The sequence below is a fragment of the Rhododendron vialii genome, chromosome 2a (assembly GCF_030253575.1).
Source record: "Rhododendron vialii isolate Sample 1 chromosome 2a, ASM3025357v1".
Classification (NCBI taxonomy): Eukaryota; Viridiplantae; Streptophyta; class Magnoliopsida; order Ericales; family Ericaceae; genus Rhododendron; species Rhododendron vialii.
The window spans coordinates 33,528,838-33,545,298 of record NC_080558.1 but is presented as its reverse complement, the minus strand read 5'-3'; the positions used below and the strand labels follow the sequence as shown (position 1 = coordinate 33,545,298).

The 16,461-nt window shown below is 37.5% G+C and overlaps 1 protein-coding gene across 3 annotated transcripts; it reads left to right on the top strand.

The window, feature by feature from the left end:
- Positions 1–1,275: 1,275 nt before the first annotated feature.
- On the top strand, positions 1,276–12,980 carry LOC131312542 (DUF724 domain-containing protein 3-like). 3 transcript variants are annotated; one of them, XM_058340392.1, is made up of 9 exons: positions 1,276–2,130; positions 4,233–4,412; positions 6,184–6,280; positions 6,361–6,435; positions 6,519–6,590; positions 6,674–6,979; positions 10,003–10,077; positions 11,816–11,920; positions 12,045–12,980. In XM_058340392.1, exons 1-9 carry the CDS (start codon positions 1,495–1,497, stop codon positions 12,731–12,733), a joined length of 2,235 nt encoding a protein of 744 aa, XP_058196375.1. In that variant the 5' UTR covers positions 1,276–1,494; the 3' UTR covers positions 12,734–12,980. The 3 variants fall into 3 exon arrangements, with proteins under 3 accessions (XP_058196375.1, XP_058196387.1, XP_058196381.1); XM_058340404.1 differs by lacking the exon at positions 6,361–6,435 and having other exon boundaries at positions 1,333–2,130; XM_058340398.1 differs by lacking the exon at positions 6,519–6,590 and having other exon boundaries at positions 1,333–2,130.
- Positions 12,981–16,461: the final 3,481 nt, after the last annotated feature.

Here is a 16,461-nt window from a genome sequence, read left to right as displayed (position 1 = left end):
ATGCATTTTTTCAAGTTTTATGAAAGTATTCACATTTGCCCATCATATTATATAAATGTCATCTGTTGTCTAAGAGAAAAAAAGAATCGAAATTCAAATTTCACAGCTGTGTGTGTGTGAGAACAATGAAGGGGGAAAGCAATTCTCCTTGCTTCCTTTCTTCAAGACATTTCCTCCCCTACGGGTTGACTAAGGGGTTCCCCCCTTGGACTGTCGAGCATTGGGACCGTCCACCGCCCACTCCTCCTGGACAGTCAAACCCCTCGGGAGAAATCAAATCGGGAGAGATATTTTTTGTTGCCCACCATGTGTTTGTTAAAATGCTCTCTTCTATTTTGTATACACTTCCTCCAAAATCTGGAGAGGTATTTCCCGTTGCCCACATTGTGTTTGTTAAATGTTCTCTTCTGTTTTGTAGAGCTGTAGAGACTTTGTGGAGGTTTTTTTTTTTTCCCCTTTTTGAACGGCGTTTTGCATAATTTCGTGAGTTGCTAATTTCTTCACTATACTGTTTGCGTATTCACTTGCTTCAAATCAATAAAAAAAATCTTTGCCGTTAAAAAAAAGAGAGGTTAATTTCCAGTTACCTAAAAACTGAAATAATGTCTTGAGCCACTATCAAGATTCAAAGGATATTTCAATTCCAATTGAGGTGAGTAGTGCCGTAGGCAAGGGCCGGGGTGGATAATGCCGTAGGCACGGGCAAACACTAGTAGGAATAAAGGTGGATTAGACGAAAAAATCAAAACCCGAAAAAATATTTATGCATCAGTAACTGGTGTTCCAGATTCTCAAATAAGTATTTATTTTTTAAAAAGACAATTTCAAACTAAAAAACTATGTGTTTAGACAAACAATGTTTCTACAAGATCTCATTAATATATTTTAAACGGTGCAAAAAAAATGTAAAAAAGTATTTGAATTTGAAAATGTAAAAGTATTTATTTTTTAAGAAAGTAATTTGGAACACTGACCTAATCTGTGAAAGATTATTCACCCTCACATCATGGTGAGATTTATACACTTTGTCTCTTATTTAGTAATATAATTAGAAGACGCTGTTATGCAAACACGTGTATTATGTGACTTTTTTTTTTTTGTAATATACGGTGTTTCGGATCATTTTGTGTACACCTTGAATTATTCCTTACAATTTCTTTCACGACTGTTTCACATACACATACATAATGCATAAGATAAGGTGGCTTCAAAAATTACTACCAAAAAATCAAACATAAAATCTCAAAGAGAGAACAAAATCACTAAATCCTAGTCCAAGATTACCGGGCCAACCCGTAGCATTCGCATTAATGTTTCTTAGCATTGTGTTCGACCCTGATATCCGTGGTGAAAAATGGAGTCAGAACAAGTGTCTCGACGGCACACATAAATAACTTTCCCCTAATCTCTCCACGTAGATCTGGCTCACCTCCCACACCGCCCAGTACCGCCAAAACACAAACCCTAGGCAGCATATCTCTGCCCAGTACACAAATGGATGATGAGAGTCCTCTCAACCACTTCTTCGCTACTCAACAAAAACGCAAGAAGCTAGTGATCCGTCGAAAGCAGGAGCAGCCAATGGCCCCCCGAAACGTTGTCGTCGGCCGCGGCCGCGGCGGCGTCGACCACCTCTTCTTCGGGGTAGGGTCCCAGGTCGAAGTGAGCAGCGACGAAATAGGTTTCAAGGGCTCCTGGTACACGGCCACCATCATCGAAATTGACCACAATACCCGTCCCCCTTCCTCTCCCTCTCCCACTTCCAGCAAGAAGAAGAGGAAAATGGAGCAGGGGAGGTACCTCGTTCGGTACGCCACCCTCTTGGAGAGCGAGGAGGACGAGGACGACAAGGAAACGCCAAAAAAGCACCTGAGGGAGTTCGTGGAAGGGGCCTTCATGAGGCCGCTGCCGCCCCCGACCGAGAGCCAGCACGCCTACGAGCTGAACGACGTCGTTGACGCCTACCATAGGGACGGGTGGTGGACGGGCGTCGTCGTTGGGGTACTCGATGACGGCTCCAAGTTCCAGGTGTTCTTCGACAACCCTCCCGAGCATTTCGAGTTTGCGAGGTCGGAGTTGAGGGTTCATCACGATTGGGTTGAAAACAAATGGGTCAGGGCTGAAAAGAAGGTTTGTGGCTGGTTTTTTGTTTACGTAGTTTTGTTTCTTGTTTTGATGTTTTTAGCTTTCTGGGTGTTATTTTCTTGGGAGATTTAGTGATAGGTTCACTATAGACATTTCATAAGTTCACACGACCTAAACCCTAACCTAACCCTAGGGTACCTTGTGAAAGTGCCTTAAACCCTAATCCTTATGGAAGTGCCTAAACTATTAAAATCCTATAATAAGAAAGTGCACCCTAAAATCCTATAAAAGTGTCTAAACCCTCGGGTACCCTACGCTAGGGTAATCTACCCTATCCTATAATAAAAAGTGCACATTAAAATCTTATGAAATTACCCAACCCCTCCTCTAGGGTACCCTAAAATGGACTTGAAACCTTACAAAATTAATAGGTGGACTTGTGGGCTTATGAAGTTCTCATAATGGACCTAAGACTAATTTTAGTATTTTCTTGGGGTTCTTCTCATGACTAAAAAGCTTTGTGTATTTTGGTGTTTGATAGCAAAGATGCTATTTCGGTTTAGAATCCAATATTTGTTGGTAAACTTTTACCCGTTGACAGGGGTACAAACAAGTCAAGCTGAGCTTGTTGTGTTTGAGCTCTAGTAAACAAGCTGAAAACTCAGGCTCGATCTCGGCTCGTTTTTGAACTAGCTGAGCTCTTAACGAGCCGAGCTTTTGAGTGTCAAGCTCGGCATGTTTAGTAAACAAGCCTAAAAGTCGAGCTCGAGCTTAACTCAATTACTAAACGAGTCGAGCCAAGCCAAGCCTTAATGAGCCGAGCCACGAGCTGCTCGCGAGCAACTCAGTTGGTTTGCAGCCCTACCCGTTGTATGGTTGAGTAATGTTTAATATGTGTAAATTTCATCTTGAATCTACTTCATTGGCTTTAATTTTTGGCTATTGTAAAAAACTAGGGTCACGAATCATCTTGATATTTACGGTGGATCTGCAAGGGCTGTTAACTGAACTAAGTTACTTGAGTTCGGCTTGTTACAAGGAAAGGTAGTTTGAGATCGGCATGTTTCACAAACAAATCCAAGCTTGAACGCATCTTTTGAGCTTGTTAACTTTTTGAACCTAAGCTTGAGCAACTTACTATTCGGATTGATAAGCTACCACTAATTTTTTGAAAAAAGATCTTGCCACTCAAGTTTGGCTCGCTGCTCTCGATCAACTCGACTAAAGCTTGTTTGAGATAAGGTCGACAAATAAACAAAGTAAGCTTGAACACGTTTTTGAATCTCATTTCTCTTCCAAACAAAACTTGAATGACCAACTATGTGGCTCCACTCAGCTAGTTTACATCTCTATTCTGGCTTCCTCTGAAATATGATTTTGTAGATATACTCATCTGTTTCCCTTTTATCTCTTAAATAGAGACAAAACTAAAACAAACCAAGCAAGATAATATGAAGTGATAGTAAGATACTAGAAAAATCTTGACCCAAATTTGCTCAAGAACTTGGTAAAGAGAGAATATTTACTCATATTTGCTTCAAAAATATTCGTAGTTGGCACGGATTAAGAATTATAATATCTACTCGTGTTGCATTTTTATTTTAAAAAAACGTTTCTATATGCCTCCTAGCTCTCTCGAATGAGGAGCTTCTTTGCTCCTCCGCCTCCGCCTCCTCCTCTGCCCCTATCCTTCCCCACCTTGCTTCATGCAACTAAGGTTTTGAGAGATATAATTATGAGTAATAAGGGCAACTTTTCTATAAAATTGTTCCTTTTAGAATTAGAGGTCCTTAACTTGTAAAACTTTTAATTGTGCGGACTTCTGGATAGTTTACCCATACCATACTAAACAACTCAATAGCATTGAGGTTGGACTCCAGCCCTTATTTCGCTATACTAATTGGTGGTCAGACGTATTGCTTTGCTTCTTAGTTTATTATTACAACATTGGACATATTCATCAGTTTGGGTTGTGGGAGCTCACAGTTTTCTTGTTTTCAGTTTCAGTAGTGACTTACTAGCATTGAGAAGAGAGATCATAGAAGTTGATAAATTAGTTTTTGGTCCCAATTGGGCACCTAGGCATTTAGGTGTCTAAGACAGACGGGGCTTCTCAACTCAAGTCCTATTGTTTTTTGCTTTTTCAGGCTCACGGATTGCTTGAAGATTGTACACCTAAAAAGGCTGCTGTATCTGCCAAAGGGTTGGAGGGTCAGAGCATAAAAGGCTCAGGAACAAAAAATCCCCAACGGCGTCATGGCAACTCATCTGTTAAGAGCATGAAAAACAAGAAAAAGCGTGTGAATGACCAACACAGCCACAATGAGGTAAGCAATGTTGAAGATTACATCTTTATGAGTTGAGAAGTGGTTATTTCTTTTGATTAAAATGATGAAGAATAAACTGTTATTTTGGTATAGGATGCGTTGTTATGTATGTGATAGCAGGGAGACAAATGCACTATGTTAGTAGCCTCAACCGTTACCCACATATCCGTGCATGTGGGTTTGATTCTTTTTCAAATCTCATTGCTGTAGTTTCTTTTTTTATTTGTTTGATCGGCAAAAGAGAGATTTTATTAAGCTCGATTAGAGTACATCGAGGATCCAATAGAACATTGGATGAAATACCCCCAGGGGCCAAGCCCAAACACCAAATGGGCCAAGCCCGAATCCCAAACATACACCTAATGGGCCAAGCCCAAACCCAAAAAAACTAAGAAACCAAACCCTACCAAGCAAACCCTAGCCGTCGCTAGCCCCAAGACGCCACCACTGCACCGCCACCTCCAAAACCTCCACCGCAACCGCCACCTACTGAACCTGCAAGATAAGACCTCCCGAAAGCACTGATCAAAACCCAAGTGTTTGATAATCATTGGCAACATCACACCAACCCGCTGGAGATGCAGTGAAAGCACCAGATCCAAGCCATGGCAACTCAGCAAACCACGACCCCGCAAGGAAAAACCCTGTTGAAAAGTGGGCATGGCTGTAATTTCTTGCCTTATGACTAGTTATGGGGCCATATTGCTTGCCACTATATATATTTGTGTGAAAAGACTGCTTGCAGCAATGCATTTAGTATTGAAAAGAATTGATTGCAGGAATGCATTAATTCATGAACCACAATCTATTTTGGAGTAAAATCTGGGTTTTTAGTTATGGTCACTTGAAAATAGAACTTCTGCTGTCCTATTTTGTTGGTCCATTTTAACTATTCCGGACATCGTAGAAAAATCGGTACCTTTATTGATTTATTATCTTGTAAGTGAATTTTAAAACTTTGTCTAGAAGAACTAATTGGGATCTTTGGAGTTTGCATAATGTATTAGATGTTCTGCTGCCAGGCAAAGAGCAGAGGGATTGGTGAAAAAAGTTCCACATACTTTTTTTCTCTAAAATACATTGTGGGTTGATCTCATTTAATGGCACAACTGCCAAAAACTGGCAATCACAATAGGACGGAAGGAGCATTTTCCTGTGTTGTACGAAACGGACAAGAAATTTTCCTTTAGTCAATGCAGAAATGTTTCGGATACTCTTAAATGTGATTGAAGTATCGACATTGACATCCTTAATTGAAGCCAGAGATGTGAACTGCAGAAAGCAAAGTACTGAATTTTGTTTTTGGTTTTGAATAGAAAATGAAAAATGGAGAATTGAGCATACTTTTAAGATTCGAAAGATACCCTTTAAGAGTGACAGTAAATAGTTTTAGTTACGATATACATTAGCTTTCAACTTAATGATGGTGTGGAGCATGTGGAAAGAGAACGTATGGGCTAAGCTCTAATGGTGCAATCCACATGAAATTATTTAACTCCATTTTGTTTTTCTGCTGACAGTTTTTTTTTATTTTTTATTTCCCTACTTTCCTTATTGGTGCGATATAGTTTTCTATAAATTTGATAGCTTTTCTCCAAGAAGCTAGCTTTGTTGTAGGTCTTCACTCATTTGTGTGAAGGTTAATTTTTTTGTTGCATGGTTCTGTATAGAAGTATGACTTTGGTAGTGCAATGTGATGCTTGATCTTTCATGGTTCATTAATTTTCTTTGTCTAATCATATCGTTGACAGTACTTGTTCTTCACCTGCAGGAAATTATTGAACCCAAAAGTGGGGTGAGCTCTCAAGGCAGAAAGAGGGGAAGACCAAAAAAACTTATGACTGAAAACCCTGTTGGTTTGGTCAATGGTATGTAGTAATTTGGAAGAACAATTTTTTTTGCTATTAATTATTTGGAAAAAGAAAGCAAATCTGCATAATGATTGCAGATGAGGAGAAAAATGGAGCTGAAAGTACATCAAATGAAATGGTGGTTAAAGAAAACCCTATAGGTTTGGTCAATGGTATGTAGTAATTTGGAAGTATAATTTTTTTTGTGGCTATTAATTATACGAAAGAAGAAATCAAATCTGCATAATGATTGCAGGTGAGAAGAATGGAGCTGAAAGTACATCATATGAAATGGTTGTTAAAGAAAACCCTACAGATTTGGTCAATGGTATGTAGTAATTTGAAAGAACAACTTTTTTCCTGGCTATTAATTATTCAACAAAAGAAATCAAATCTGCATAATGATTGCAGGTGAGGAGAAAATTGGAGCTGAAAGTACATATGAAATGGTTAATGGTTCTGCAAGTAATGATGGTGAACAATCGACGTTAGCAGGGATCAGTATTCAAGGGATACCGATTCTCAACCATGGTTATCCAGCGCAATTTCCACTAAGGCAGTATAACCTAATGGACAATGTTTTGGATTTTCGCTTGGCAAAGATTGATAACCAGATTAGTGAAACAATTGCGGGAAAGTCTGGTAGGAAACCTAGGAGTTGTACATCGAAGAGACGAAATCAACGGAGCAGGACCAACAAGAAATCTCCAACCCAAGGTAGGCCATGAAAAGAGTTTCTTGGTAGTTCTGTTTTTGCTTTGGCTTTTGTATTTGTTGTTTTATCTTTTTCTGATCTCTGTGAAGTCTGCCCATCTTTGCTTTGAATTAATAAAGTCTGTCAAACAATAGAAGAAAGAAAGAGAGGAAAAGAAGGTTAGGCCGTAAAAGTATGTTTCACCTGATGTAAGCTGGACTTTTTAAGTTTTCATGCTGTGTTGTGCTTGTTTATTTTTATTTTTTGCACTTTGACCCCTCTCCACTTTATACAGTTTGGAATTCCAGGAAAAATAATGGTCCTTTTGTTATTAATGCATACTGTCATGTGGTTGATTTATTGTCCTGTATTCTCTGTTTGAGAGCTTTAGTAGTATGGGAAAGATGTGAGAATTTTGTGACTACCTTTTCTCTAATCAGTTTAGAATCATGAATCTAGTTTGACTCAATCTTTTCTTGGCAATCTGATAGAATACTTGGACCTAATTTTTTCTTCTCTCTCTGTGACGGTGTATGTGCGTGGCTACTCTGTGTTAGATGCGTCTGTTAGTTGTTAGAAATTAGAATAGTACAATTCACAATTCGTATCAACAATTCGGTGGGTAGTGGATACAAACAGGCTGCCTAAATCAGAAATAGCTGCGAATCGTGATCCAAATCAGTGAATCGTTTGATTCACTTAAAATTTCCTGAATTCATTTTTGAAGAAATTAAATAGCCATCGTGTTTGGAGAACTTATTTATGTCCCCATCCCAATGGGTTTAAATAATCAAGTTATCATCCTGAAATTGCTTAGTTGTCCCATTATGCCCCTAATAATTTGTTGATGTATGTATATACACGATTTTGAAAACATATCATTAACTTCTTTGAAACAACATTAATAGCAACACGACTGCAATTTGCTCCTTTGTGTATAATCAAAACCCAGGACCTCTCGCTCTCCTCTCTCTCTCTTGAGATCGACCCACCCTGGAGAGAGACCAACCTCGGCGAACGGCGCTACGACGGTCCACTCCAGCAATCGACCCACCCCGGCGAACTCACAACAACGAGCTGTCCTAGTTACCTCGGCCAGGAGATCGAAGGATTGTGATAATGGTTGCTTTTGTGTAGGTGTATTTCGAATCTCAAAGCTTCATTGAACCAACATCGGAACGATGTTTCTATTAGGACGAACCAAATTGATGTGCTGCGTCTCGCACGGCGTCGATCTTTCGACGTTGATTTCGAACGACGTCATCATCAAGATTATCTTTCGACGTTGATTTCGAACGACGTCATCATCAAGATTACTTGCACACACGTGTTGGTGGTGATAGATCTTTTCCTTTAAAAAGATGGATCAATCTGGTTCATATGCTAATTAAGAACTCATATATTTTGTTTACTGTGGTAATGGTTGCTTTTGAAGGGTTGTGATAAATAATAATGTGTGCGCGCGTGTGTGTAGATAGGTCAATTGATGGAAAACCGCTTTATCATGTTTGGAATATTCTATTTTCTATTTAGAATTGAAATGATTGTAATTTTGAGCCACAGTTTCATGGTAAATTTGCAGCAATAATCCATGATAATACATGACATTGTTATCTTATCATGTTTGTGATTTTTGAGCCTCAGTTTTCATGGTTATGTGTGGTTCCCAAATTTATCGTGTTTATCAAATTGTCATTAACATGATGTTTGATTTATAATAAATTTGTCATATCATATCTGTGAAATATCTACCATTTTTGTATTCAACAAGTCAATTTTTTTTTTTAATAGTTTGATAGTTTTTTGATTTTGTATTTAGTTTTAAATTTTGTTTTGAGATTTTAGGGGAATGAAAATTTGAGAGAGAATTGAAAAGATTAGGTGAGAGAAAAGTTTGAAATTGGGATAATTAGAAAAGATAAGAAGAGAGAAAGGGTAGTTTAGGATTTATTTGAATTTGATGTTGGAAAGATAAGTTTTCAAACCCACTAGGTTGAGGACTTCAATATCTATAGAGGGCAGGATCCGTATTTAAGTTCCCCTTCATTTTTTTTCTCTTTGTTTGCTTTTTGGTAAAGGGTTCAAACTATTTTCTCAAGGTCTTTACTATTGTTATATGCCATCTTTTGTCTTTGTTTCTCCGTATGTAGTATATTATAGGTACTAAGAAAGGGAGATTTATTACGAGAGTGGATCGAAAATGGCAAAGATAAAGGGAATACATACAACCACCCTATAAGGGTTTGTTTTGTACTTTTAACTCTTTTTTACAAAAGGGACTATACTAGGATTCACGAACTCTAATCTCTTGGAAGTTGCAATAGAAGCAGCTTACCTAATACTCCAAGTTTCCAACATTAATACATTATTATCAAATCATCATTTAGAAGGTGGTTTTTTTTCTATTTTTGATTTAGGCCTAAAGCTTTCATTTGTAGTATATATATTTCTTTTACCCTAATCAATGAGCATATGTTTCCATGCACTATAGAAATCATAACCGAATTGAAACGATTCACGATTCAATTCGTTTCGATTATTGATTCGATTCACGATTTGACCTCTCAGTTTAATGAACTTTATTCCTATTAAAAGTGGGAAATTAAAGAGTTATCAGTCTTGGTTAGGATTTGAAGTGCTTCCTTGTGCTGGGAAAGCCAAAGATTGATTAGAACATCACCAAAAAATGAAAGTGTGTGTTCCTGCTATTGTAACTCCTAACTCTATAAGCTAAAGTAAACACGAAGAAGAAACCAAGGTAAGGAAGGGAATTCCCTAGTGTATATATGATTTGAACTGAAACCATGAAAGTAACAATGGACAATCTAGGTAAATATTGGGATATACGAGTTATGATCTTGAAAATGCACGAGAGATTGTGGAATATGAAAATGGTTTCTATTGTCAAACTATTAGGCTCAAGTTTGGGTTGTTTAATAAGGTAGCCAAAGCAAGTATGATTTTTATTCGCTAGCTGAAACTGCTTCTGTGTTGTAGAAATCCTTTTTTAATGGCTTTAATTTGTTTTTGTCTTTTTGTATTGTAGATTCTCGAGGTACATGCAGGGAAAAACCATCTGAACAGTTTGAAGATTTACCTCAGTTGATGTGGTATGGCTCAAGTAAGTTCCTACAAATTTGCAGTGAAGGATGTATTATGGAATTTTTTTAGAGATGATTATTACTGCTCCAGTCTAGACCTATAGTATTTTTTTTTTTTTACGAGAATAAAAGAGTCTAGTCCTATAATATAAACTTGAGCTTTTTTCTCTCAATATTTGTTTCCTAACTCGGCCCATGTGAGTTCAGTAATCTCATTTCTATCCCTGTCATGCATTATGTTAATGTCAGTTGTGTGAGTTACCCATTGCAATTTGAGGGACAAATACCGTTGGGGCGGTTTTGACTGATATTGTTCAGTGTGAAATCCATCAATTCTACTTATGTCCTGTTATGTTCCTTGTAACTGTTTCATGTGGGCCATGATTTGCTTGCACAAATGACATGGCCCTCACATGTTTTGTGTTTTTAACCGACATAGGATTCGACAGCGCTAATAATAGTACCGATAGTTTAGTTAATTAAGTCATCTTATGATGCAAACAATAACAAGGTATCATTCAGTATAGCATTTTTTTCTGGTCCAATCACACCAAATTATTCTGGTTTGAACTTCGAAGTTTAGCTTGCAATGGCATCTATGAGTATTGGCAGACATCAACGAATCGAAGGAAATATTAAAGGGGCCTCAACCTTGAAAGGTCTACAGCCTTTACTTCTCCTCGTTCTCTTCTTGTCTACCAAAACCATTCTTTCCTTCCTGTATGGAGCCAGAGTGTAGTATAGTTTACGTGTGCAGAATGGGGGTCCACCACTTCCCCAATTTAAACTAAATGGAACGTCCATTTAGATTCCGTGGAGGTCAGCAATGGCCACTGGTGGTGATAATTAAGAAGAGCATGGTAAGAATGAGTTGATAAATTGAATGATTTACATTTTGCATTGTATTTGTCTACTTTATATTTTATAATAGAGTTAGTCAACAATGAGATTGGAGGAGAAAGGAAGTGACTGGAGATCATTAGTAGTTTGAATATCATGGAATGATGATGAAAGCAATCGGTGGTAATAGCAGGCATCGTCACACCTGTTACCCAAATGTAGAAAAGAAAGATGTGAATCACACGACCGGCATAATAACCAAGAAAAGCAATGAAAGGATCAGCTGAATATGGTGGCTAAGGGTTGGAATATTGATGTGGATACTTCGCCCCCTGTAACAAACCCACAGGTACTACTAGTGGGCATTTATTAGTGGAATTTAACTCATGCCCCGCTCTAAGTTTAGAATCACGAGTTTTAGTTTTTTCTCCGCTTTATCTTGGGCAATCTAGTTAACACTTGGATCCTAATTTCCCTTGCTATTTGCTTCTCCACTCTCATTTTTTATTGAGGTGCTTCTTGTGCTGGAGATACGGAAAGATCTATCAGAATTTCGTAAAATCCTGGTTCTTTTCCTCTCGATGTAACACCTAAGTATTTGGGTTGAATTGAACATAGAGATGAAACCAAGGGACAAAGTGGAATCCCCCAGTACATATTACTCGAAGTGGATTTTTGAAGGCAACAAGTAACAATGGAAAATGTTGTCATTATGATCTTGAAAATTGTATGAGAGATGGTGTGGAATAAGAATATGATTTCTTTGTATCCTGGAATATGATTTCTGTCTATTATGGTGGCCGAATGAAGTATGATTTTCTTGCCCAGCTGAAACAACTATAGCATTGTACATTTCCCTTTAACAACGTAGTTTGTTTTCTGCTTGCTGCAACCATGTCATTTTTTGGCACATTGTAGATACTCAAGAAGCATGCATAGAAAAAGCATCTAATGAATCTAAAGATAAACCTCAAGAGATGTGGCGTGAAGGAATGAACTCTCCGTACAGTGTGGATGACTCAAGTAAGTTACAATAAATTTGCAGCGATGACTGTATTCTGATTGTCTTTTAGGTTGATTATATAATCATTTGCCTTTGCAGTTTAGCTATTTTTTGTATGATTACTATTTCCTCTTTCCTTTCTAGGAGCGCCTTTTGATTTGAATGTCGTTCAAAGTGCTGATGCTAGTGATGGACAAGATGAAAGTGCTGTGCGATCTCCTGCAATTGCTACCTGTGATAATAATGTGTCAGAAAAGGATAAAAAATCGCCTTTCGAAAAGCGCTCGCCCGTTTGGGCAACCCTTGAACGTATGGAAATATTTCAAAAGATGCCACAAAATCCACACTTTAGTCCTTTGGTTAAGTCTAAGGAAGATAGCCGAGAAGGTTTAGCTATAGGACAGATGGTGATATTTTCCAGTGTGGTGGAGAAAACATCGAAATTGCAATTTAGCGATCCTAGAAGCATAATTGATAGCAGTTTGGAAACTCTTTCTGATTTGGAAACTCATGGATTTGACGTTCACCCCATTAGACACCGTTTAAAGGAGTTGCTATCAAAGAAAGAAAATCAAGGACACCTTTTAGAGGAATCTCAAGAAATTGAGAAGAAAATCGCAGAGCAGAGTGTTGAGAAAGTAAAAATTGGTGAAGAGATTTGCGAGATCAATAAGAAGATGGAGGAGTTACAAGAAAAGCTTGCATTAGCTACAGCCATGGAAAAGATGACTGACTATGATATTGATACATTGAAATCAAAAATGGATGTCATACATCGAGATATTCAGAATGCCCAGCGTGATTTTGGAAGGCTTGCTGCAGCCCCTTGGTAAGTGGTGCTTCACGTGTTGGTCTCTCTCTTGGATATGCCGAATGATCATCGTAAGCTAAATCTTCGCTATATGTATGTTACAATTATGTACTCCAGAACTCCTATGCTGTGTATTTAGTAGCGCTACTTGTATTTGCTCTTTATCTAACGCTAAACTATGTTTTCACTTTCTTGTCAACTGATGAAGCACTTGGGTATGTAAGTGGATCCGATGTAATCTGAATCTGGTCAAATATGAGTTTTAGTCAGATCCTATCCGATAGTCGTACAAGTCCGAATCCACTAAATGTTGGATCAAGTTCGGATATATTTGAACCAATTCGGATGAAATCCGATCCAAACTAATCATTTTCGTATGGAAACTAAGCATTGCGATTTCAAGGCAGATGCTTCTGAAGAAGGTATTCAGACCCTGGAAATTCTCTCTAAGAGTCTGTCTCTTTCTTCTGTGTGTTTATCATATCAGATATCCAATTTCTGGATTCGGATCCGGATTGCCTTTCAATGGATCTGCGGAAGTCAGATTTGGAGCATATTTGGATTATTTTGTAATCAAATTAGGATTGCCTTTCAACGGATCTGCGGAAGTCAGATTTGGAGCATATTTGGATTATTTTGTAATCAAATTAGGATCCGGACCGAATCCAGTCTATTGGTAGGCCTACTTGGAAGAGGAAAATAAAGATAGGGAAAAGGGCAAGGCTGGCTTTTAGAACTCCACAAATAGGAATCTTAAATACAAAGACCTAGAGTTAATCAAAGCTTCACGAAGCTAGGAATAAGCTCTCAATGTTTTTAAATTTTGTTAGTATTTTTTTTTTTTCCCGTCTGGGTGAGCCGATCTCAGCTTTTCCCTGTCACTGTGGTAAGAGGCAATTTTTTTTTTTTTTGTTTGAACCTTTTTTAAATTTTTTGTTTGGCTCAAGAAGTTTTGCTAATGCTTTTGGTTTCTATTTAAGCCCAAGTTGTATGTGGTGTGTAATTGGATCTTCCCAGTTTTTGATGTCAATTACGGGCTCTTAATTAGCTACATTAACAATGCCTGTTGGGGATTAAGGGTTGAATATACTGAAAATGTGTATGGCCTGGGACATCAAAGGAATTCCATGCTGTGGAACCTCAGATCTGGTTTTGCACCTTGTTTCAGAAGGCAGGTTGCAGGAAGACATAAAAGGCAAGGAAAAAGGGTAATCTGAGAAATGTTGGTTTAAAAACACACTACTACTACTTCTATAATAACTTCCTACTCTTTTTTTGCAGTTTCTCGAATGGGGCATGCATGTATTTTCTTGGACATGGGTTACAGGTGTGTGTTCTTTGTATCTATGGACTCTTTCGGTGTAACTGGTTATTCCAAATTGGTTAATGGGCAGTTGTCAAACAACAATAATTCTATGTATCCCGACAAGTTACCTCGAAAATGCCCCAAAGGCACACACACACATCAAGTGAATTTGAACCATTGATTTCCTTTTTGGTGGCATTTTCGGGGTAACTTGTCGTGGTACACGTAGCATTTCGTTGTCAAATTGTAAGAGTTGTAACTTCTTTTTTGTATGGGGAACGTAAGAGGTATAACTGAAACATAATCATATATTTGGTTTGAGCTCTTTCTTTGTGAATTCTCTCCGGTAGTAGGATTCGATTTTATGACCACTCTTGTAATGCCTAACCCGATAGCAGTCACCCACCAAAATGCTAGCCACACACAATTCCATACCCTATTCCGTTAGGGAGATTGAGCAGGAGCAGCCCTCGCCCTACGGGGAGGGGTTTAAAAAGAAAGAACTAATATAAATACTCCTATCAAATTGTTAAATCCCCGTTTGAGAAACTTCTTTTCTTTTTTTGGCATTTTTTTTTTTTGAATTGTGAGTTATAGATTTTGGATTGTGGCTAGAATAGATTATGAATATGGTAAAGTGAAAGATATGTGCATAATAGATTTTGCAATAAAGTAGTGTTTGGGAGGATAATATTCAAAATAGATTAAGAACTGTTTTTTTACCATGTTATCTTGGTTATTTATTATGGGATTGTAGTGTGATGAATATTCATTTTAGTTTGAAAATAATTTTAAAATACTGATCATTAAATGATCTTCACAAAAGTCTCCATTTTTTTAAACACGAAAGTCCTACTTCTTGGTTGCTTATTTCAAGCAACCATTTGTACAACACATCCATAGGTCCGGGTCCATTGGTCTTCTAACAAGAAAAATAATAACAAATTAAAAAAAAAATAGACGGGTAATTAGGTCTTTTTACCCCAGCAGAAAATGAGAATGCAAAAACTCCTTCCTGATTGATTCTCAAATTGTGCCTCTATTTTGAGATACATTTTGAGAAAATGCATTATAAAATTTGGCTCCCAAACAAACAAAATATAAAAAATTGCATAATGTGGCTCCCAAACAGGCCCTAAGAATTACGCAGAGAATCAATTTGTGTGGCCAATCTATGTTTTTTTTTTTTTGGCAAATTTGAAAAGTTGTATTCAACTATGAGGCAAAAGCCTACACAACAAAGAGGAACACTATGGGGGCAAATGAGCGTCTACAGACCGGACAAACTATTAAAGAGGGCAATCAGAGCATAGAATGTGACAAATCTATGGTTACGGAACTTAATATGAGCCAAAAAAAATATACTCCCTCCGTCCCTTTTTAAGTGTTCCAGTTTGACTTTCACACATTTTTAGGAGTCAACATAATTATACCTTCAAAATATTATTTTGCACACTTACCTTTATAGAGGCATTATCATTACACTTTTACTCATCAACTTTTTAAAAGGGAATCTACATTTAGGGGCAAAATAGAAAATGTACCAACTTTTATCTACTAACTTTACAAAAGGACACTTATTTAGGGACATCTCAAAATGAATTACCACTTAAAAAGAGACGGAGGGAGTATAAGAAATTAAATACTCATCCTATTTCGAATCATCACTTAATTTGGCATCCATGATGTCATCGCGGATTAAGTTCCCGTCATCTAATTACATGAATGCCCTTATTGTGCTAAGGTTTCTAAGCCAAATAAATTTACATTTTTCTACAAGTGCAAAAAATGTAAACACCATTTGGAGATTTAAATGCTGAGAGTAAACGGTATGACTCCAAGTAATTAAAGAAAGAGTGATTCTATCTGAACTGAAGATTTTTCCACCATAATTCAAACCTCTTGTGCTCCCCATGGAATATTGAATGAGTGATTTTATCTGGGGAAAAAATAGGGCGCTGCTATTCACAGCCCTTTATTTTCTCCCATACCCCACTACATTTCGGTAAATGGTTGTTGAAAATCATAAATAACATTTCGGTAAATTGCTGTTGAAAACACGATTATATTTCGGTAACTACATGTTGAAAATATGTTCAATTTTCGGTAAACAATTGCCGAACATACATTTTCGGTAAATAGCTGTTGAAAAAAATATTATATTTCGATAATTGGATGCTGAAAATATATCTCAATTTCGGTAACTAACTGTCGAGTCTAATTGAAAATTTTTAACAAACTATAGGAGAAAATAGAGAACTGCGAATAGCAGCGCCGAAAAAAATTGTCACCCTCCAAAATGCCCTCATCTTCAACAAATTAAATCACAACCCCCCCCCCCCCCCAACATTTCCACCACCTCGTCCTGCTCTTGCACCGTCCTTTTACGGAGGTGACTTCAATAACAGTTAGTTGGTAATTCCTTTGCTGCTACTTTAGTGGTA